Source organism: Pinus tabuliformis, chromosome 4_1 (assembly GCF_031772625.1).
Source record: "Pinus tabuliformis cultivar Carrire ecotype Pingquan chromosome 4_1, CPIR1, whole genome shotgun sequence".
In the NCBI taxonomy this organism is placed as follows: domain Eukaryota; kingdom Viridiplantae; phylum Streptophyta; class Pinopsida; order Pinales; family Pinaceae; genus Pinus; species Pinus tabuliformis.
In genome coordinates, this window is record NC_142303.1 from 754,632,681 (window position 1) to 754,658,341 (window position 25,661).

Consider the following 25,661-nt stretch of genomic DNA (forward strand, 5'->3'; position numbering starts at 1 on the left):
CTCATTATATCTCCATCTCTCCTTTTTCACTCCCTCCCTCTCTCCACCACCATCTCTCGTCTTTGTTCTTTCCTCCCTTTCCCCCCACCCTCCAACTCCATGTCTCTCTTCCTTCCTCTTTCTCTTCCTTCCTCTCTCCCCCTCTCTCTCCTACCTCCCTCGACCTTTGTCACTATCTCCCTTCATTTACCCCCTCTCTCCCTCTTAAATTTGATCACATTCCTTTGTTTTTAAGAAAGTATCTAAATTTACAAAACTCAATTGGTTGTAAATATTAAACCTATATTTTGGATCAACCATGGCAAAGAAAATACAATAATGAAAAACTTAAAAGAATCTTGTGCTATCTTTCCTCAATTATTGTTAGTCGCTTTGCTTTCTCTCGTGGTTGGGATCCTTAGTTAAGATGGATCTATAGTAGTACTTAATAATATTATATATATTCTATAAATTTCATATCTTTATATATATAACTATTCTCATTTTTAATTTTATTAAAAAAATGATTTAATTTCTATGGGAATATTTTCACTAGAGGGGTTTAGATATATCCCAAAATTAATTATAACCTTTTTGTTTTTAGACTTAATGAAAAAATGTTAGAAAATTAAATTAAATTAAAATATTTGTAAAATATTTTTTGTGTGAAAAAAGTTACGGGTTTTGGGTATGTGGTATTGATAAGCCATAGTATTGGCCTTGGTATTGTAACAAAGCTTATTTACAAATTAATAATATCCATAGTAAAATGGGGGTGAGTATCCATGCTTAGGAATCTCATCATATTATTATAACATATTTTGATTGTAAATAAGTCATGGTTTTTGGGCATGTGGTATTGATAAACCATCCTATTGGCCCATGGTATTGTGACAAAGCCTATTCACAAGTTAATATTATCCATGGTAAAGTGGGGGTGAATCCATATTAAGAATCTTGGCATTGTAAGTTTATTGTAAGTATTATGGTTTTAGGTGCTTATTAATTAAATTTAAATATGATTATGGAATCATTATTTTAATTTATAATATAAAATGGATCTTAATTTATAGTTACTACTTACATGATATATTTTTTAATGTGACATGTATATTATGATTTTCTTTTATCTAAAAAATTCTTTAATTCTATTAATAAAAACAAAATCAAAATATAACAAATTGGGTTTCATTATTTTTATTACCTTTAACTTTTTATTATTAATTGAGCCAACATTTATATGTTTACACTCATCCCGGATACTGAGCTCTATATTATTTTAATTTTGTTACTATTCTTTTAACTTTTTAATTGAGCAGATATTTAAAATTGTTTACATACTTACATTACACCTACACATCTATCCTATACTAGGTTGTAGAGCGCCTCTTGGTGCAAAAACAATAAAGCAAGCATAGTTAGGGTGGGACTACATTTTATAATACATTTAAATAACCAACTATATATATTTGTTTTTTATTTTGATTATAGACAACATCATTTAAAATTGTTTACATACTTACATTACACCTACACATCTATCCTATAATAGGTTGTAGAGCACCTCTTGGTGCAAAAACCAATAAAGCAAGCATAGCTACAGTGGAAATACATTTTATAATACATTTAAATAACCAACTATGTATATTTGTTTTTTATTTTGATTATAGACAACATTATTTTTTACTTTAAAGAATATTTTATTTTTATTTTAAAATCGACACGAGTCAATTCTACGTTGAGAATGGACGAAATTACACATCAAAAATGTTTATAGCTTGAAATATTTTATTCTAATAATGCATAATAGATTTAGAGTTGAAATGGATAGCTCGCAATTACTTAAAAAAATAGAAATTAAGTTTGATGATATCTCCTATTACATAACCCTTAGATAATATATATTTGTTATATATTTATCATTTATAATAAAATATATTTTTTCCAAAATAAATAATATATTATGCAAATGCTTCTCACACTAATAGGGAAAATGAATTATCATAACTTTGACTTGTCAAAGACCTTCAAAGAGCAATAAACCTAAACAACAAACTAGTAAACTCTCATGAGACTATAAATTTCAATAAAATCAGAGAAGTTTCATTATATTAAAAATCTTCAAAGTAGTACTTAGCTAAAAACACCCATTTAAAGTATTAATCATTTTATTTAACAAGTCCAAGAACATTGCAGGAGTTTCACAATATTAAAGTATTCCAAAGTTTGTTTTGTAGTCAAAAAGTTTCTATTAATTAAAATCATATGTAGATTTTGAAAAGTTGTTAGGCAAAAGTCTTCCAACCTCACTTTTACTGGATTTGTTGGCCAAAAGGTAGTAGCAAAACCACAATAAGGAAAAATAAGATAAACTAGGAGACCACATGCAGATAACCTTGTTAGAGAAAAAAACCCATAGAATCTAAATAAAACTAATGATCATCCCTTGGTTCGAGGAAGTAACTGGAGTTGGATTGTCTAGACTGATGTCTGCTGATGGAGGAGGACTAAAAGCACAATTCACATGCCCATATATATATATATATATATCCTATTCGACCTTCTAGCCACTCAAAACTATGATAGATCCTCCTTTTTCCACGCTGAAGAGTGGCCAACAGATCCTACATATTGTTGAGATTTGTAGCTTGGGAGGTACTCCAAACCCTAGGCCAGTGGATTTTGGAGGAATGAGCACACAAAATTGACTTATGTGCTAAGAACCCAAGCATGTGGGATTTTCACCCAAGCATGCGGGTGTGAAACCGTGATGAGAATTTGACATATGAGTGATGGAGATGATAGAGGACTTCGAGAGCAACCAGAGGCAAATAAAATCATCAGTATCTAAGTTTTCTATATTGAGGTACTAGTTTTTGAAGGTTATGGTGTGGGCTTACTCATGGAGAATTCAAGTTGACCTAGTGTTAAGAGGGCTAATGATAGTTGTAAAAGCCCTAAAGGATAATTGTTGAATCGCTTGTATTATTGTAAAAATATAAGGTGAGCATGAGGCTCTTTGACACATCGAAAAGTGCATTCAAGGTCATAGAATATCTTTGAAAGAGAGTGTGGGTCTGAGGAAAGGATGTCCAAGCACAGAAGATGAGTTTTGATGAGGCTATCTCTATAATTTTGGTGTTATTTTTCTCTATGGAACAAGCTGCAACCCTGAGGCAGCCATGAAGGTGACTTAAGGGAGGTTTTGTGGGCATCTTGGGTGTGTCTCCTTAGCTAGATCATGCTGCAACAACAAGAGGTATGTATGAGGACTTGTTTGTGTTATTTTTTGTAATATGGTACCTTTGTTTAGATCGCATAAAGGATTTTCTCCAACAACATGTTAGAGGGACAGTTTTTAGGGTCGTTAGCCCTACAAAATTGTTGTAGGTTACGTTGAGGAGCAAAAAAATTGTTGTAGGTTACATTGAGGAGCACTCTCATACACTAGAGTAGATTTTGGGTGCCTATCTTTGGATAGAAAAAGGATCAGCCCTTTGGGGGAAGATCAAATAGTGTTGGAGCAGTGGATTAGGGTTGGTGGTGTGCCCTAACCAATCTTATAGAAGCATAGAAATCAAGGCAAGAGGTTACCAAAAATAAGTTGCAGATGGCCTCTTGATGATGGGTGGATGCTAATGGATGGAGGTCCTAATATATGATAGATGTATTGGATGCTCATGGTCTGTTGGAAGACAGCATGAGAGTGGACCAAGTGTGGGCCTAGATAAGGAAAAGATGGATTAGCCTAAATAACAACTTGGGAGGATTGTAGATGCTTACTTCAAGCCCAAAGAAATAACTCTCTTGAAGGACTATTGGATTTTTAGATGTGGCAGAAGAAGAGCTCAAGGGTATGATCAACTAGGAGCAGTGTGAGAAGCTCTAAAATTTCCTTGTGGAGAAGAACATGTAGAGTGGAAGAAGGGTAATCCTCCTAGCTTGTGTTCATTTTGGGATAAGGACATATTACAATAATAGGTGACAGCCCTTAATTCCCTATGTTAGTCTTCATTGGAGCAGCGTGGGAAGACCATAGTGGGTTGAATTCCCTAAGTAGATGAGGAGCAGTAGTGGGTAGTTGAGAGTTGTTTACAAACAAAGTTGTGAACAACTCGATAAGAGTCTCGATGTGTTGATGCGTTAAAGGACGAAAGGTCAGCTAGAGATAAGATTAGAGTTGAGATTCAATGGCTAGATGGACTTAGTGCATTAATAGAGACAGGTGCTACAGATGAGTAACCGAAGGACCAAGTAGATGTGTTTAGGGTATGGCCTAGAGGCGCTAAGAGAGCACACTACATCAGCCAGATGGTCAGTAAATCTTGATCAGGGTAGATTGGTGGTCATCATGACATACACCAAGCCCTAGTTATTGTTGTCTTGTATCAGTGGATGTATGAGGGCCATTATCCCTAGTACAAGAGCCCTAGACTATTGTATTATCAGTTTGTTAATATAAAAAAGTTGGGTTATTGTACATATTTTATAAAAATTTGTCTATCTTTTGTGCACTAGTATATTATGGTTGTATATTACTCCATTGTGCAAAGTAAACTTGTTGTGATACTTGGCTCGGTAGCATCAGTGATTTAATATTTTATCCTAAATTTCAGTGTCATGGAAAACAACACATCTGTCATTGGTTACGTTGTTGAATGGTTGATGAAACCAATGACCACATTCCTATCGTCATGCCAATCACGTCCAAGTTGGTACGTGAGTATAGTGATATATTGAAGGTGATTTTCTAGAGAATCAATGGTAGGTGGTAGCTCAATTCGTCCATGGGAGTGTGCTAAATTCGGGTCCAACACTTCCCTCAAATATCAATTTTCTAGGTGGTGTTCTTCTCTTTGGAAACATGGTCTTATACCTCAAATGAACCCTTCCATGTTAGAGTTGCATGGAAACAATATTAATGATCACATGCCAATATTATAAAGCCTGCCACTATATATGTCATCCCCTCCTAAGGCCCCTTTCTATAGCATCCTTCCAGAACCTAATGTCGCATGAGGACTGCAAGCAGTAACCCCACCCATTACCCATTAATATCCAACCTACAACCCTCCTCCCCCAAATTGTACACCATTTTCCTCCCCTCACAATGACTCCATAGTTTTTTGTCTCTCCGACCTCCCACTGCAATAGATATTGCTTCCTCCCAAATCTAGGGTCTAATGGTTGAAGCTACTCAGTGAGAAAACAAGATTGTCAAACCACCTCACATTGTCCTAGAGTCTTTCCAGACTTGCATTTAGATGAGGGAAAAATACATTGTCGAGCAAATGCTCCAAAATTCCAGGAAATCAAAGAGAAGGCCAAAGGCTATTGTAGCCTCTCACTTTCTAAAATTACACTTATAAGGAAATAAGCAAGATGCTAAATTAGAAATGAGCACCGTGGCCCTACCAACAAGCCTAGTATCCTTCTCTAGTTCCCAAAACGCAACCTAGCAAGGTATTTTCTACCCCGTAGCCACTAGGGAACACCACAATCTACCACTAAAAACATCTGCAGTACCCAAAGACAAACCTACAATATCGAGAAAATTGGAGGCGAACCCATAATTAAAGAAAACAAAAGCTAACCATATTATTAGGCTTAGAAACTTTACCAGAGAACTAAAGACTACCATGTTTGCCAAGTTTGTTGCTCCCCCATCCAATCTCTACCTTTTCCAGCCTGGCAAAACCACGAAGATACAGAAGATGAACTAGGGGGATCGCCTCTTGCTTGAGTCCCAAATTTTATTGATATGAACTGGTAAGATGAATTTGTTATCGCCACAAGAAAATACATTAATTCCTTTCCAAACCTTCATAGCTTGACGAATAAGGAATGGTACTGACTGAATTCCTCTCTACGCAAACAAACCACCCACAATAGCTCCCACCACCGTATCTCCCATGACCAAGCTTTGTAAATGTCACCTTACAAACCATACACTTCTATATATTTTCCTTTTCGTCACTAGAAACATCTCCTCACTCTTATAGCACAATGTGTGTCATGCCCCTACACCTGTGGTGGTCTTTCAACCACTTATAGTGAGGTGCGGCACTACCAACCATTTTCTTTTCACCAATACTTACAGTTGTAGACTACGCCTAACATTCCATACTTAGTTTTATTTCTTGTTACCAAGTATCATTAATGTTCCTTTATACAAGTGAAGGCCCATAACATTCACATAAATATCATTATGCAAGAGAAATGCACAACAGTATAAATGGAGGGGCAACTCCCTCCAATATGAGTCTGCCCAAATCAATATATATAATCTTCTTTTATAAGTACAAGTTAAATCTTGGGAAACCCCAAATTTACACTTAGCCAGTTTTCAAACTTCGGCAAACTCGGTTGCCCAGCTCGTTGGCGCCTCCACACGGTCGTTGCACGACTCACCAACCCTTCATTCACCTCGTCGCACGATCGTGTTGTTTGCCCAACTTGGGCGCGCCTCGTCGTAACCAAGTCACCACACATGGGCGCCTCCACACGAGTCACACCCCGTTCACAATCTCAACACTTCACCGTTTCCACTGTTTCGTCGTGCACGGCGCGCCCTACCCGGGTCACCCATTCAGCACTTCAGTACGTTTGTTCAGTGGACGCCCTACTTGGGCCGCCCATCATGCAAGCCTGCACGGACGCCCTCACCGCCCGCCCATCGTGCACGTCTACCCGGACGCCCTCACCGGTCACCCACACACCATCGTTCAACCGGCGCCCACGCCTTCACCCGTGCACGCCTTCGTCCAAACGGCGGGCGCCTTCACCCGCGCCCTCACCTTTCACCCAAGTCCGTGTGCTACCGTGTGCCTTCGCCCAAGAGTGGGCGCATCAACTTCTGCGCCTCCTTGCGACCTACACCTCGCACTACACTTGATCACCGAAAGACTTCGCTTGAATTCGTGTCCTCAAATGCCTCAACGCACCGTTTACTTATACCAACGGTTGGGCAAGTCGCACTGCCTAAGCCGACTTGCCAAACGCCCACATACATGTTTGTTCGCCTTTGGTTATTGCTGGTCAGCTAGCAAACTTCTCCCAAGTCACCTCAATCATGTAAGTCGGCCCGTGGGTTGAGCCATCGCTCCCCACGCTATAAACACTTCGCTCCCTCCTCTAATGCGCATTACTAACTTGTTCCTTCGCGCGTTTCGGTCGTGGAAGCTGCTCGCACTTCGTTTTTCACTTCGCTCATTTACCCAAACGAGTTGCACTTCGTAGCGATGATGTCTTTGGACCGCAAGTCCTTACATCCTCCCACACTTGAAATCATTGTCGTCCTCAGCAATATCTCATCTCGGCAACCATCTATCACCACGATCACCATTCCAAGGTACACACCCCATCATACACTAGAAATCATCTCAATCCATGACCATCGACCACCCTGTCACAATCTCCACATGCTGCTCCCCATCGTGGAAGGCTGGCCCCTCCATCTCAAGCTACATGCTTCCTACAACATCTTGTGTCGACCTCATCATGTGTCGTCCTCATGTGAACTGCTGCCATGATACTCCAACATAATGCTAACACCTCTCTGTACACTAACACCCCCCATGTGTGAACTAGTTGGGTAGCTAATCCAACTGTCATGCTCAAACCATGAGAATGCACATCCTCATGCCACCATCAGTCGTTTCTCAGAACATCCTGTCACATCATCAACTCAATCAAGAATCCATCTTCATACAAGTGTAAGCCATGCTCAGGTCATAAACTTGTATATTATTAATTAGATTTATTTTTAATGGTTAAGAGGAATAAATGAGGTTTTTTATATCTAATTTTAATTCTCAAAAGTGATATGATAAGTTTTGTGATAATGATTTTTAGTTTTGTTGTTGAGAAATGACGGGAACATTTATATTCTTTATATGGATAGGCATCAAATCTATGATAAGCCTCCAAATATTTACTTCATGATACATCTCACACTATAGAGATTAAAATAAATAATAAAAAATAACTAAATTATAACTCTATTTTATATTGTAATAAGATTTTTAACCATGGAAATTTCCTCTTACTTTACCATGGAGATTTTTAATAATATTTTATTTTAATAAATTAATTTAAATATTATTTTTCAAAAACTATCCGTTTAATATAGTTGTTACTTATTAATATTTGTTTTCAATAAATTAATATCATAATTTAAATATTATTTTTCAAAAACTAGCTTTTTAATATAGTTGTTACTTAATAATATTTGTTTTTAATATATTAATAAATTAATATCATAATTTAAATATTATTGTTCAAATATAAAAGTTACTTGAAATGATGGTTGCTACATTGCTCTTTATTTAAGCCTTTGTCATGGTATGCATCTTCATCAGGTCTGATGATGAACCACACTCGTTAGTTTTAAACGCGTCGGCCAAAAATTTCTCTTAACGTGTTGGCCAAAAATTTATTTTTCTTAACGTGTTGGCCAAAAATTTCTTCATCTAGACCTGATGATGAACCACACTTGTTGGTTCTAAATGCATAGGCGAAAAATTTCTCTTGAACATGTGAACCAAAAATTTCTCTTATATGACTTGTACCGAAAGACTTTTCTCAACACATTAATATTTTTAATGTGGTTGTACTAGTATACTAAAAATAAAATTGAATGAATCACACAGATCTCTTATAAGGAATTAACTAAATTATTTTACTTTTAATTACTTCTTCTTCTTTTAGATATATATATATATATGTTGATATAAAAATATGTCATTTAAAATTGATATAAAATTGTCATTTAAGACATTGAAATATTTTTTTATAATTTTGATACTAAAAATGAAATATTTTTACTACATTTTATTCATTCATATTAATATTGTTGATATTTTATAATACTTTAATTAAAATTAGCTAAATATATAAATTTGTTTTATTTTTATTATAACTCTTAATAATTTTTTATTTAAATTATATTTTTTGTTTTACTTTAAAATAAATAGTATTGTCCGTAGAGGTTTGGTCTGTGGCAGCGGACCATCTGCTAAGTTGTCCGTGCCGCTGTGCAAGTCACGAGTTCGAGTCTTGTTTTAAGGGAGGGTCATTTTTGCGGGCTGGGTGGTTCCTTCTAGAAGTTATAGTGGCAGCGGGTGTGATTCAACCCCGTGTAACACGAGTATGATACCACTGCCATTGCCAATTCGACTAGTCAACAAAAAAAAATATTATCAATTCCAAATTCAACATGAACAAAATTACATATCACTTTTATACCAAATTATAAAATACATATCTCAGTGTATAAATCGTACAACTTGTACAACTTGCACTATATAATTCATACAAGTTATAAAAAACAAATTATAATTCATACAAGTTATAAAAAACAAATTACCTTCAACTTGTAAAGAGTTGACATGATTCATTACAAAGTTCACAAGATAGAAAAGTGGGTTGAACTCATCCACATTGGATTCCTCGTTTTGAAACGAAAGAGATAGGGCCTTCAGAGATAAAGGCCAATCTAGTCAAAGATGTTATTGATAAAGCTAGGGTATTTAATATTTTTTTTGGCCAAAATTTTAATTTCTGGACCATTGACTATCTCCACTCACGATTTAACATTTATATGGTGTAATTACTGATTATTTTTACTTGATTTATTTTTATAATTTTTCGTCTCTATAATAATATGTAATATGTCCTACATCTTATTATTATATCTTATATAAAATAATAATATTTTTAATACTAATGTTGGTATTGCCCCTCTTTTTCTAAATTCGTGACCATTAAAAATGATTTTATTCTCTCGAGTTTTAGTTCACTCGTTTTAGTCCCTTTATCCATATTTATTTGTCCTATTTTTTTCTACTTTGATTTTTTTTTTTCTAGAATTTTTATTAAATCTTATAATTAGGTAATTATGTCTATGATAATTCTAATGCTTATCTATTTTTTTGGAATTTTGACCAATAAAATATTAAGAAATATTTTTAATTTTTAATCTTTTTATTTATTTAAATTTCTAATTTCAAATATCTTAATTCAATTAACAATTTTTTTATTATAATATAATTTAATTTTAATTTTAAATCAATAATTTATCTTTCTATTGTGGTAATCAAAATAATCATTTATACAAATTTCACTTAATCTTACTAACTCTAATGGCTAATTCTCTCATTCTCTATATATTCTGGTCTTGCACTCGTCCTATCATCAGTTTGCTTCCTGCCCCTAAAGACGGGTGAAGTGTTCACCTAAAACGTCAGGCTCTTCAAACAATTCACATAGGGCTCTAGAAGTTCTCATCAACAATATGTTACTGACTGTGGAAACATTCATGCTAAAATTCAATATTGTTTTACAGTACTATGCTCATATAATAGAGGAGAATTGCTTCCTCATATCGCAGGCATGGGAGCTGAGATGCAAGCTTCAGAGATTGCATGACACAGTAAATGCCCAATCACATAGTGGCTTTAAAACTACAGGTATTGAAACCGGGAATTGCAGTACTGCACATCTCAGCCTGTAATCAGGCACCATTTCTCATCCCCTTATCGCTTTTGATGGGTGGTAATAGGAAAATGTAAAAACCAGTTAAATTCAATGGTGGAGTCAAATTTAGGGTGTTGTAATGGGGTATAGTAAAACCATGTCATTGATGACTTCAAGTAGTTTGGCCTGTTGTCAATCATTTATTCTCCCTGTTCCTTGAGTTTGGGGTCGGGTTGAGACATATGAATGGTTGTATGTGAAATTTAGCAAAGTTGATGTAGTTTCAAAGATGAGTGTATATATCATATTTTGTTAAATTTTAAATTTTTATAATTTTTAATATAATAATAATTTTACCATTGTTGGGGTCGATCCTTTTAGTGTGTGGACTGATATATATAGGCAAGTCTGGGTGCATCGAGGGGTCCTTGTTCTCACAGGACCTCACAGGTCTATAGGCTTGACTGAGGGGTGTGCATTTCTCTAGTGGTAGTGTGTGCATGCCCAACCCCCCAGCTTGTTGTTATTAGCCTTAATCCTATTCATGTCCAGGAGGAACTTGTTTGGGTTCCACTAGTATTCTATTTGGATGTATTGGAGCTTGATTTTGTGGCAATAGTCATTCGATTTTCAAGGTGAATTATCGTGTTTCTTTGATCGCAATGCTTCATCAACGAGGCAAAGCTAGGAGAGGAAGTGGCGAAAGGGGTCAATGAGATAGACATCTTATGGGAGATTCAGGACTTGTTGAGTCTCAGAGGAGTTAGTTCCCTCATAGGACAACCCTTCTAGTCAATTGAGACATATCACCCGACTTTTTGAGCAACTGAACATAAACCGACGCGATGAAATGAACACAATTATTGGTTTCATGAATGATTTGTAGTGCAATTTGTTGCATATGCTTAATTGTCTGGCCAGAATGAAGAGGAGACAATGGTGCTTACATGAGAAACTGGATCTCTTAGAAGTGAGGTTAGCCCATATGGAGAAGCACGTTCACTACAATTTCAAGCCTCCTCCATCTCTAGGGTATGGACAGGAGCATTCCAACCTGGTCAATTCATGTGATCTGTAATGATATGTACCATGTACAACTTTCTAGCTCTAGTCAACAAAGTTTTTTTGGAGATTAGTTATCTATTTCGGTAATTACTCGCTAACTAAAAAATCTTGTTAGAATGAGTCCTATAGGATTTTAGGAAGTTCCTAGATTCACAAAGATATATATATGTGTGTGCTAAAAACTAAATTTCAATCTCTAATTAATTATATTTTATAATGAGTATACTTCTTCTAAATCTATCCCCATATGGGGTGTTAAGCAAGATCAATAGGATTTTTTATATATCAAAATATATATATATATATATATATATATATATATATATATATTTCTTCTAAATCTTTCAATGACGAAACTTTCAAATTGCGGACTAAAAAACCCTCTTTTCTTCTTTATTTCTATATATTAAACTAATTATGTATGAATTGATAACCACTTAGATAGTTCTTATTCCATTACATAATTTAAACTCGTCATAAATACTGTCCTAGTTTTAACTATATGAATCATGCCTCCCCCTTCACTTCTCTCTTAAGGATCATCAAGTAGGTACTTAATGGTGACACAGTTGACTCCTTAGTCATAATTGTGTATGAACCATAAACACACCCCTTAAGGTGTGTAATGGAGTTTATTACAATAACTACAAGCTTAAATGCCTCTACATCCATATTTGGTGTCACTCTCTAGGGATTCTTCATTAGCCTTAAACATATGTTCCTTTAAATATGCATTCTTTGGATGGTTTGTCTTTAAGCAACTTATGCACTTAAAGGTTGTATCTCAAATTATTTTATTGTTAGGTCCATTTAGAAACTTCTCACTCTATAATGATCTTGTCAAAGTAAACTTTTACCAAGTAGTGCTCTACATAAATTATATCATAGGTAAATGTGTTCTTAGCCCCCTAGTTCAAATCCATATTTTAAAAAAATTCAAGGACTCTCTAATTCATTGAAGGGCTTTCTCTTCCCACATGTAAAGTAGGGAATTCTTTAATCTCGCGTAGAAATTTGTTCAGGAAATAGACATTGAAGTAGGGTTAAATTTTAGGGAACCATGGTTGGAAGAAAAATTAATATATGCCCTTATACCATGGTCCCCTCCATGATTTGTTTACAAATTCTTAAATTTATAAACTACACAATAAAGAAATCTTTGAAACAAAATATTACAATAAATATTGGACATTTAATGAGAATTTTAGAAAATAATAAAAAATGAGAGATTGTTAATACACATTTAGGATATATTCAGATTTATTAGAAAAATTGGGTTCTCCTAACTATCATCATTAATATTATATTTATAATTGAGAATGATTTTATGATTTCTTTGCATATTTCAAGAGCCAACTCTCACATCCAAACATACAATAAAAACGCTAGAATAAAAGATATACCCACACATAGATTTATACCATACAAAGGTTGAATCAAAAGATTATTTAATTAATCATCTTTAATATATTATAATATATTAGATAAATATTATTATTTACTTTCATATCCTTACACTTCAAGGTTTTGATTCATTTTGAGAAAAAAATGTATTCTGTTTTTTAATTAAAAAATTGACTATATTTAAAAAGAGTTATTATATATCTAGAAATTTAAAATGATTTAAACTTTTTTTATTACTTAGTATAACATTTCATATTAATAATAACATTGTTTAATTGTTTTGTATTTTGGTTTTTTAACTGGAATTTCATGATATAATTTAATGTGATATTATTATCTTATTGTTTCAAATGTACTTTTTATTATATAAATAGATTCAACATCTTCAAAAATTTATTAGACACTTAAATTATATAAACCAATTTTACAGAAAATTATAATTTTTTAATATTTAAAATACATAAATGAATGCAGAAATAAATTCAAAGGCTTCAAAACTCTTAAAATATTTATATTATATAAATGTATAACTTAAACTTAAACAATATATATGACACTTAAATTATATAAAATACATAACTTAAACTCAAACAAAAATATATATATCCAAAACCCAAAAAAAAAAGAACAACTACCAAATTAATAATTACTCTTTCTATTTTTATCATTTATTTTTTAAAATATAAATACTCACATTTGCTTACCATTAATGTCCACCTTACAAACAATTCCCAAACACACAACCCACGACAAAAAACAAACATAGCAGAAAGCTAATATTTTTCCATCAAAATCCACAGCAGGAATGGTAGCAACAAACATTTTGTTGAACAGGTGTCTCAATTCGAATTAAAGTAACTTCACATGATTGAGTTGTGTGGCTTCCAAGCACTTTCATATACCTGTCGTATCATGGCAACACCTAAATATCAACCTTCCAAAAGAGGACAAAGATTAAATGTAGATTAAATGTAGTGCTACTTTTGGCATTGTTACATTTAAAGTGGGTACATGCACCAACGTGCACATTACAACCGTCGGTCATTTGATCATGTGAAGTACCTTCAACAAAACGGCCTTTACAATATTTAATATGACAAAAAAAATTAGGTTAATCATCTTATGTTCCTTTTTAACGGAATGTTTTTACTAATTACTAATATTTTAATTTTATTTAGAAATTTTTTATCTATTATGGATAAAATTATGTGATTAAAGTAGTTATATGAATTAAATAATTAAAATTATTTTCCATAAAATTATGTGATTAAAGTAGTTATATGAATTAAATAATTAAAATTATTTTTTTTATAAAACTAATTAAATTATAATAATATTTTAAATTATTATTATTATTAATGATAGTAAAAATTAATATCTATATATATAACAATATTATGAAGCAATATTATGGTTTTATCAATATCATTTTTTCAAAAAATTCTAACACAATCAAGTTGTTTTATATATATATTTTTTTATTTTAGTTAAATTTTATAACAATTTTTTAATATATTGAAAATAAAAATGAAATAACTACTTTTAAAGTAAATCTCAACTATCTATTATGACTACTACTAACAAATGTAATATGTAGCATTACTACTTTGTACTTACTTTTATCCAAAAGATAATTAATAACTTTAAATAATAATCTATATATAATATACTTTAATAAATTTTAAACTAATACAATATTAAAAGCTAATATAAAAACTTAATACAATATTAAAAACTAATATAAAAACTTAATATAACAAGAGACTTGATAAATTTCATTTTACACTTGTTTACAATTTATTCTTATCTATTTTTATGCAATTACATGCTTAAATTACATGATATATCGTAAGTAAATTAAAAATAATATTTATTTTAAATATTGATTAAGAATCTGTTGAGATATTTTCTCAACAATAATCTCTTACTTTAAAATTTGTTGAATCTAGTAAGTACTATTTAGGTGGGATGAATTTTGGTTTGAAAAACAATATGCTGAAAATTTTTTGTGTGTATACTTTGTACGATATACGTTTCCCAACTTTGTTTGTTAATATCAGAGCCCAGACCTGGCTCGCTCCAGGGAAAGCCCAGAAAAATGTAGAGCCTGATAGTTAGTTGATCCTCTGCAAATAATTATGTTAAGATAGAAGAATGATTGATTTCTGTGAGTGTTCATTCAATTGTTTCTGTGGTTAAATTCATGGTGAGAAAGCGGCAACCGTTTTTTGTTAGAAGAAATCACACCCATACAGAGGACGAAGTGCCCGCGTGAACCATCCTCTTGCTGTGAAGGCACTCGGCATTCAAAGGAGTCGTGACAAAGATGACATTTTGTTTTCTAGGAGTCGCATAAAGGGTATTACGTAGCAAACTACATGGCAGACAAGTTGGAAGCCCATGATAGCAGAATCAGAAGCAGATGTAAATCCTGGTTGGGGCGCATAGCATTGGTGAAATGGGTGCGATGCAGGACGCCAAGCTCTGATGTGTTGGCAGGAGCTTTGTCATGGCAAGAGCTTTGAAGAGGTGACCGCATTTTCCCTCGTTTTCAAGACCTTGTTGAGATGCTTTCTTGTCTCCTCTTCGCCTGTTCGCTCCGAGACATTCGCCATTGCCGATTGGTTCTTTAACCACACCTCCGCAGGCTCCATCCCAGGTTACTATGTCAACTTAAATGGTTCACTGCTCTGCTTTAAATAAGGAACGTTTATTGTATGTAAACGCAGAATGAATTCGATAATACAGTGGAACTACGGAGGTCTGGTTATCGTTTCTTCTTATGATGAGGGAGAAACAAAGTGTGTGTGAAATCAAGTGGCAGAAGCTTGAATTTGTCAAAAAAACACGTGCGCAATCTTATTTTGTGATCAACGATGATGAAGAGGAGGCTGCGTCCCAAACATTGAGGGATGGAATACGACTTTGAGTTGTAAGACAGGTATCAATTTCTTCAAACCTTTCTAAGATATTTTCTAGTACAAAGAGACTAATTGCATGCCTTGTTTAGTAATGATACGGTGCTTATTGCTGGTTAGAGAATTGGAAAAAATAATTAAAAGGTTTAATAAAGCATATTGCTATTAATTCACTCCTTCTCAATAGTGACTAAGATTTAGGATTCCACCATGCACATACGGCCTATTGTTATTAATTCACTCCCTCTTAGTGATTAGAGACATACACACCCGTTAGTCAGATCTCTAGAATTGAAAGGTCCTATTAGAACAAGGACCTCTCCTCGATGTACCCAAAACCACCTGTGTATATCAATCCACACACTAATAAGCTCAAACCCAACAATGGTAAAAAAAAAATAAGGATTAATTCAAAACACCATAAACACCTAGATTGTTCATCTAATAACTGAAATAACCAACATCCACGCTCAATTAACCATAGAACTAGGATTGAGACACTAAAGAAGTTCCCATGCCCCACAATGACTAACACAGAGTACACATCAACAATTTTCATGCCATATATTCAGCCTGGTAGGGTAAAGAACCTCCCCTTACCCCGCCTGCTAAACCCCTTGAAATGTAGATAGAAGATTCAACCTCTAGTTTCCCACACTAGACCCAAAATGAAAATACCATTGTAATTTATATGAAGAGCCATGGGTTCCCAGGTGCATAGGTCGAAGCTAGAAACAACAATAAATTTGTAGAATTGCCAAGTAGAGAAGCCAACTTTACATACCTTCCTCCAATCCCAAAACCCCAATAACGCCTCCATTTGTCTCTCCATCATATAGCAAGCCATCGGAAGCATTGAGTTCCTAACTACCTAGCATAGTAAAACAACAATGCCACTTTTTAAACTAGGGTCCCAAACTCTCCTCGTGCTAGGGTGACTAGACCACCACAAAAACCCCCTCAAGCTGTTAAAGTAGACAATTTTCCCCTGAATAACTCCTCTGTGAACTAGAACCAATCAAACTCGCCTTCTATCTCAACAATTTCCCAAATAGAGTCCACAAGGCTAGTACCACTAGGGCCATGCCCTAAATCAATGTTGCTACCACGACCCCAATCTTCCTGCTGCAAGTATTAAACATTGCTTACCTACCTTAAAATAAACTCACACGCTCTTGCATGGATGGGGGATGCCACGCCACCCAACTTTAACTATCATTGAGGTCGATGGTGCCACGCCCTTATCCCGGTGGTAGCCATTCAGCCACACATAGGCGGGTGCAACACCGCTACACTTTTTCTTTTCACCAATACTTAAGTGTACGGATTACACCTAACACAACACTTAGTTAATTTTCCAATAAGTGTTTAACAATGCAGCGGAATAAACATTCATGAACAATTTTCTTCTTCAATTATATTTCATCAGTATGCAACAGAAGTCACAATACCACCACCAGTACACCCATATATACTTGGGAGAGGAAACTCTCGTAAAGTCTACCCAATTCAGTTTAAACTTCAATAATTTACAAAATGTTCAATTTTACAGCTAAGTCATGCAGCCAACCATTCATCTTGCACACTTACACAATTTACCAAAGTCCACCAAGCAACCCTGCCCAAGTCATGTAGCTCGTTCCGCCTCTTTTCTGCACCGGAAACCCAAATTTTGTCGTTGGCACAACTCGTGTTGCCCTCATTTAGCTATGCCCGAATTCTGCACACGGCGTTCGACTTCTCGTGTGGTGTTTACTATGTTGCCTGCCTATTTCTACATGTGGCCCACACTCGTCGGAACCCGACCTACTACCCAAACTGTGAACTGTTCATACCATTCGCCAAACTTTCCGCATTACTACCATTCAACTCGCCTGTCGACACAGAGCCATGTCCTGCACGTTGTGCAGCCTGTCCACCCAACTGTGAAATGTGCTACAAAAACTTGACCCAACTAGGCCACCTGTTACTTTTGTGGTTCTTCACTTTCCTTTCTCGCTTGACCCTTCTTGCACTTTTATTTTGCAATGTCTCCAAGTCCGAGTTGATTGGTTCAAATGACTCGAACTCTCCTCAATACATACTAGTGTCATTTTGACCTTGGCACCCTAAACTCCATGTCACTTCGCCTCCCCACACATCGGCCCAATTGCATAAGTGCAGGTCGGCCCACTCAATACAATCGTCGCCCCAACCTCCAAATAATATGTCGTTGCCCTCTGTCGTATAAGTTGTTGACACTTGGGTTGGCCTAGCAACTCACTCGCCCAATCTCCATACTACAGTCGCAGATATTTTCAACCTCCGCTCAGTCCACTGGTCGCTCCATGGATTGCCCGTATCAGGTGTGGGTGCCCCCCACCGCCAACTGTGTCGCCTCGCCCGGGCGCGCGCCTTCCCGAATGCCCAACTTGGGTTGCCTGTTCCACACTCTCATCGCACATCCTATCACACTTTTCATCGCATGACTCATTACATATAACCAACATCTACCTCTGCGTCACCTTTAATTGAACGTACTAACCTCAACCGCCTTTAACCAAATGCGGGCGTCCGTCGCATTTTTGTCGCGACAACATGCCTTTAACCACGATCGTCGCTTTTTCGACTCTCTTGGGCACTCGCTAACTCGAGGACCTGACAGATGGAGTGGCAAGCACCCTCCCCAAACCTCACTTTGTGATGCTCTATCACCCTCGTCAGGGAATAATTATTTATTATATTTAATCAAAGAGTAAAAAATTAAATATTAAATCATTAAATATTAATTTAAAAGCAAAAAAACTTACAATTATTATGTTTTTTCTACTTATAATATAAGTAATTACTTTACACATATTAAGTTGATATAAGTAAATCAAACTACAACAACATTTTAATAATATTTTTTTTTTTTTTTTTCCTTTATGAATATGGTGATATGTCACCTCCCAAAAAAAACATTATAAAATTCTTTACTTTTCAGGAATGACTAATTATATAATCAAACAATTAAATATCATTCAAATAAATGAATTAATGAAATTACTTATAATACATTTTTTTCTCACGGGATATAGAATAGAGGATAATGAGGTGCAATGTTAGGTCCCTCCCTAATGTGACAGTTACTAGTTTGAAACTCTATGGGCAAAAATCCAACCATGTTAAGGTTACTAGTTTAAAACTCTATGGGCAAAAATCCAACCATGTTAAGGGTTGGTGTGGCCCAAACCGACTATCCCTGGGTAATTTTGATAGCTTAAATGCCTGCGAGTCAAGATTTCTCAAACTACATAACAAACATAAAGTAATCTTTAGAGAACTCAAACAACTTGAAAAAAAAATTAATTAAATATCTAACCCTATAAAAAAATCTAAAATAAAATAATTTAAACACTTAAAATAAATAAATCAATTAATTAAATTACTTATAACAACTTTCTTTTAATTACCTTTTTAACCACATAAAAAAAATATGTAAAATAAAACAAAAAGTTTTTTTTTTTTTTTTTTTTCCCTTTGAGTGGAAAGATAACATCTAATTTTTTTATATTCACCATTTAAAAAAAAAAACTAAAATTAATTTAAAATAAAAAAGAGCTTTGGATGCATTGCCATCAATTTTATATTTTCAAGCGAAATGATTTCATTTCCAATACTTCAATATGCACTTAATAATTTATTTAAATATTTAACCATTTATTTTAAATATTTTAAAATAAAATAAAATAAAAATATTTAAAACATTTTTTTTACTTTCACCACTTAAAAATAAAAGAAAATATAGGATACATTACTATTAATTTTACATTTTTATTTATTTATTTAAAGTGAAATAATTTCATTTCAAATATTTCAATAGGTTCTAAAGTGTGCAATTAATATAAAAGTCAAATTTTATCTTTCATTTAATTAATTTAATTTTTTTTGTGAACTACTGCAACTTGATTTTCATTAACACAAAAAAAAGTATATAATGATCATCCACACCATATAGTAAAAAGACAGAGAAAAGGGAGTGTAATTCTCCTCCTCACAACAACATATAATAGTGAAATAGTTTCAATGGTAGAGATAACAACATATGAATGAAGTGAAAAACCATTCCCCTTCCACCCAACATTAGGGGCTACACCAATACAAGAACACTTAATTTTCCATCTCTGAGACAACAACTAGAGGTGTACGCAGCAACATAACTTTTACCAGCACCATAGCCATAGTCATAGTCACAACTTTTACCGCGATCCATAGCCATCTTCCAGACTCCACATAACCAGGATCCAAGATGCCAGAGAGGAGTTTGACCATCAACTAGTTGACTCCCAGGTTATCGCTAACGCTCTCAAAAGATATAGGGAGCAACCAAAAACCAACCACGAACCGACCAAAATTGCACCTGCCACAAACCAACCACGAACCACACCACCTTCTAACAAAGAACATGTGTAGAGAACCAACTAGTAATATCTCAGAGGTACGTTTCAATAACACCAAAAAAAGTAAGAACCCAGGAATAACATTTGAACCACCAAATACCCAGAACATTCCAAGTTGTGAAAGCCCAGAAAGAAGCCTCTACAACACTGATACAAAATTAACAAAATGTCAACAAAAAGCATATGAGTTCAATATCTAATCCTAGTCAGATGAGATAATAGTGAGGTATTGTGCACTATCTAATGGTTGATCAGTTGGATCTCTAGGGGGGTCAGTAAGGTCACCAGAGGAAAAATTAGACACAAAACACTTTCCACTCGAGCCAATCTAGAATCAACATTATCAAGACAAAAACATTGATTTCATAACATGCATTTGATATCCTCCAATCCAAAAAATAAATTATAGTTTTCAACCTATTTATCTTTGAAAATTAGACGCAACAGTATATCCATTTGCTGATGCAAAACCAAAGAGTACAAGAAATGGAGTCTCCTCTTATGAAATATGCTTGGGTCTCGGACCCTTTTCACATCTGCATTTGTCACCTAAACCTTAGAATCAAAATGGTAGGGGTGTTCCTCAGTTTCTTTTGACTCTAGAAGAAGAATTTATTTCCTTACTTCAAGTGGAACAATGTCAAAAAAAGTTCCAACAAAGTCAAAGGAAAAAGGTCGAGTTCTCTTAAATCCAACATTGCCCATACAACCCCTCATGCTCATCATTCTTTGATGAGGAGGCATGATGACTAAAGTAGGAGAGCAAACAAAACATGTGCAATATCCATGACCACCGAAACAAGAAGTCAAACAAACTATAGACGCTTGAACCCGTGACTGCAGGATTAACAAATCATCCCCCCAATGCCACACCGGAGGACCAAATTCAAGCAAATATCCTGATTCAGGGCAATTCAAAGACATAGGATACCAAATCCCCCAAGACCATACCAGACTATGAAAAATCCCAGTACCCCAACTCTCCACAAGGACAACTCCTTCAACCACAACATAAAGTGTCCCCCCCAAATTGAGATCCAACCAAATTAAAAGGAGTAACCCTAACATAGGTTGTAAGGAAGCCTAGTAACTAAAGTCCAAGAATTGCTAGAAGAGGAACGAGATAAAACCCAACAAATCCGACACTTTGACAAATAAAGTAACACCCTTTCGAAATTTAAGGACACATTTAAATAGAATCGGGTTGAAAATCAAATATACCAAGAAGACGAGCTAGCTACAACCTCACAAATCTCGTTTGAAATGCAACATAGTAACATACCAAGGAGTAAACTTATCAAATTCGAGGACACACTAGAACAGAACCATAGTATCTATAAACAAAAATAGTTGCGAAAGCAGGAGACTATATACCTCACTATGCTTTAGCAGCCTACCTAGATAGAACAAAGTTGAAGGCATGGACACGAGCTCCTAAAGAAACTTGAGCGCAACACCATGCAAAAGATAAACAAATAGCAATAACTTCAAGGTAGACTAGGTGAAGGAGGGCGAGGATACAACCTCCCCTCCTTCCTCACAGGGCATGTACCTCCGCCACCCCATAACAATAACTGCACATACATAGTGAATAAACATGCAGTACACTCTCCAATGCCCTTCATCATCACTTTGCCATGCCATAACTAAATACTAACATCTATAGAATGGGCACTCCTTACACAGAGACTCCACTAGCACACCATATTAACACCCCCATCGGGGGAATTCATTTAAATATTTAACAAGTTATTTTAAATATTTTAAAATAAAACAAAGGCAAATTATCTTAAACCTTAAGTTTTTTCTTACTTTTGCCACTTAAAAGTAAAAGAAGTTTATGATGCAATACCACCAATTTTACATTTCCTTTATTTTATTTAAAGTGAAATGATTTCATTTCAAATAATTCAATATGCTTTTAAGCATGAAATTAATAAACACACTAAATTTAAAAGTCAATTTTTATATTTTATTTAATTGATTTTTTTTATGTTTAAAATACATTTTTGAATGCATAAATGGATTTAGCCCCTCAACCCAAAGGCACTCTAATTTTACAAATTAAACGACTTAAACTCAAGTTTTTAAAAATCTTTTCTAGGTTTTGATTAAAATTAATCAAAAAAATAATTATAAAAATAGTCATTTCGTCTATAAATTAAGTTAAACCCAGATTTATTATTATAATAAAAATTATTAAAATTTAAAATTTATATTTAATAATAAAAAGTATTAACTAACTAAAACAAAAATATGATATATATAATATTATTTCTTTGAAACTACATCCAGTCTATATTTCGCAACCTGACCCCACACTTAAGTAACACGTAGACTAAATCAGTGATAACCATGTACTCCATAAGTCATGGTTTTTGACAATATCCTATTACAACACCCTAAATTTAACTCCACCACCGAATTTAACTGGTTTTTACCTTTGCCTATAACAACTCATCATTTAGTCAAAAACCCGTTCGTCCATGATAGGATAAAGCATTATACAACTGACACCTAATAAGAAAAACTCTACGGGGTATTTCGAAATTTACACAATGAATTTGGGCCTCAGAACAAGATATCGGAAGAGATAAGGGAATGAGCAATGGTGCCTGATTCGAAGCTTAGATGTGCAGCACTGCAATTCCCAATTTCAATACCCATGGTTCTAAAGCCACCATGTGATTGGGCGTTTATTGTGTCGTCTAATCTCTGGAGCTTGCGACTCAATTCCAGTGCCTGCGATCTCAGGACGCAATTCTCTTCTATTATATGAGCATAATGTTGTGAAGCAATATTGAATTGGTCCACTATCTGTCCCTTCTCTGCTGTCAGCTGAGCAACCTGAGCGCCCAGTACGTCCAGTTGATGTTGTTTCCGGAGCCTGGACCTCCTCGCTGATTCTCTGTTAGACAACATCCTTCTTTGCTTCATCGCGTCTATCACTTGCTGATCCTTCGCTTCATCAGAGGCTGAAATGCTCCGAGAATGTGAGATGCCCTCCCCATTGGCCCCACAAGAATAAAATGAATCCTGAGTTGGGCACCTCTTGTCCACAGGCACACGCACTGATTTCTTTGTGGGCACTGCAGTTTTGGCCCCAGAAGCATTCACATGAGCAGCAACGTTTATATTGTTGTATTGGGTACTGCCCATATCATATATTTCTCCACTGAATTCCACTGGATGGATTGGGAGGACATAATTTTTGGGAATGTCCATTTGATTTGAATGAGAAGTAAGCATCTGATTTGACTGCAACCCTGTCAAAGAGGGCGAAACAGGGCCAAACCTTTGAGATCCTTGCCTGATAATATCTGTCCGCTCCATTAATGAAAATGTTGCCGCTCTTGCTGTATTACAGCTCCTTTGGCTGCCTGTGATGAATCAATTCGAATTAGAGATGGCAACATATACCTAATTCAACAGGAAAGATATTAAAGCCCTGAAATGATCCCAGAGACCAAAATTTGGGAGTTTTCAAGGAAACCCAAAAGATACAACCCTATAGCTATCCGCAGCAATGGAGAAAAATGAGACAAGATTTGTACAAGAGAGCCAAAAGCATATGCAGCAATGGAACAGATCAAACACTATATAGAATAGCTTGTGAAGAAAAGTGAACAAAAGTGGGATCTTTGGCTGCCCAATTCAGAATCTGACTCATACACACATGCATGCTATGCTACTTACAGACCAGTTGATTGTATTGATAACAGCCACTCCACAGCTACAGCTATAGCATTCAAATAGCTTCAATATATTGGACTGTCAAGATTAAACCAGCCTTGCCTGTATCAGAATTACAGGGCTTTCGTTGTTGTAAGTAAGCCTTGTGGACGTTCCAACCCACCCTCAGAAAAGCTACCCAAGGTTATATTCAAGTCCTAAATTTACACAACTGAAAATCAAAATCTAAATACAATCCAAAGAACATGAACAGACAAAATTTAACAGACCAGGTGATTACAAGGAAGGAAACAAAAAAGCAACAAAGGCACAGAGAGCACTAACTTCTAGAGCAGCAGGTAGCAGAGAAAAGCTGTGCAGAACTGAAAGGGAGATTGTGTTTGAGCAGAGGATGTATTTATGTGTGTGGATCAATGGAATGTGACCATGTAAAAGGGTAAGAGGCAATCCAAAAAGCAGAAGAGTACAATCATCAATTTTGCCAGTAGGACCCACATTGAAGCGAGGAAATAGACAAAAGAGGGGACAAATGGATAATGCACAGCCAGTTCTATATAAGAAAATAATGAAGCGACGATTTGAACAATAAGACTAAAGGAACATGATAGTGCCAAGTCATTGTACAATCCAGATTTAGCCGACTTTTGTATTTAATTAAACATTTTTAAGAACGAAGGTGATCTGAGTGGAAAGTATCAAACGAAAATAATTTTCCCTGAGCCTAATCCGTATGAGTAATGTAGCACTCATTTAAAATATAAACCATTCGCTCATGTCAATATAAGATTATACTAATGAATATGTGCAAATTCATTTTCATTTTTTTATTAAGCATACATATTATATAAAATAAAATGTTTTTTTGTTAAGTGTTTCCGGTTAATGGAATGTATATACTTTACTTTATTTTAAATTTGAATTTATATTATTTTTAAAAGAAAATGTATATTTTTAATATTAATTTCATTAAATATGTATGAGTGTAAAATGTCAGGTAGTTATATATATATATATATGGAAAATGTATGTTTTTAATATTAATTTTATTGAATATGTATAAAATATAAAATAAGAGTTATATATAGATAATTAAAGGGAAAAATTATTATGTTGAAAGAGAATTTAAAAAAATAATGAAAACCAGAAGAATTTTTTATTTTATTTATAATTAGTTTTTTTTATGACGTAGACATGGGATTATTTTAATTTTTAAAATAGAGTTGAGATCTAATATTAAAATAATTAATAATAATAAAAAGAATTTCAATGTGGTAAATAAAAGAATATTTCAATATTAATGTGGGTCTAATGGTGAAGAAAATGTTTTCCTTTTAAAAGATCATATATTCAAATGTAGAGTAGGATAGACATGATATTGGTCTATGATATCTTAACAAAACTTATTAGTAGGTTAAAAATCTCCATGGTAAAGTGAAGCTAAATCTTTATGGTTAAAAATCTTATTACATGGTTTTTTAATTGTATATTTATGATATATTTTAATTTTGGCAATGAAAGATGTATCATGAGATAAGTGTTTGGATGCATATCATGGATTTGATGCCCATCTATGACAAATATACATGTTCTACTCTTTGAGGAACTATTTATTTGTCAACAACAAGCGTGTGAAGCCATTATCTCAAAGTTTATCATGTCACTTTTGGGAATTGAACTTGAAAAAAAAACTTTCATTCATTTCTCC

General features: G+C 34.4%; 1 protein-coding gene across 4 annotated transcripts; it reads right to left on the minus strand.

The window, feature by feature from the left end:
- Positions 1-22,503: 22,503 nt before the first annotated feature.
- Positions 22,504-24,381, minus strand: LOC149178346 (uncharacterized). 4 transcript variants are annotated; one of them, XM_089423617.1, is made up of 3 exons: positions 24,281-24,323; positions 23,960-24,058; positions 22,504-23,643 (listed from the first exon to the last, which is right to left on the minus strand). In XM_089423617.1, the coding sequence occupies exon 3, from the start codon at positions 23,594-23,596 to the stop codon at positions 22,835-22,837; it is 762 nt and encodes a 253-aa protein (XP_089279743.1). In that variant the 5' UTR covers positions 23,597-23,643; positions 23,960-24,058; positions 24,281-24,323; the 3' UTR covers positions 22,504-22,834. The 4 variants fall into 4 exon arrangements, with proteins under 4 accessions (XP_089279743.1, XP_089279745.1, XP_089279744.1 ...); XM_089423619.1 differs by having other exon boundaries at positions 23,964-24,058; positions 24,281-24,304; XM_089423618.1 differs by lacking the exon at positions 23,960-24,058 and having other exon boundaries at positions 24,281-24,381.
- Between the last annotated feature and the right edge of the window lie 1,280 nt (positions 24,382-25,661).

Excerpts from the sequence above, each read along its gene's own strand:
- LOC149178346 (XM_089423618.1), bottom strand. The coding sequence starts at position 23,596 with ATGGAGCGGACAGATATTATCAGGCAAGGATCTCAAAGGTTTGGCCCT.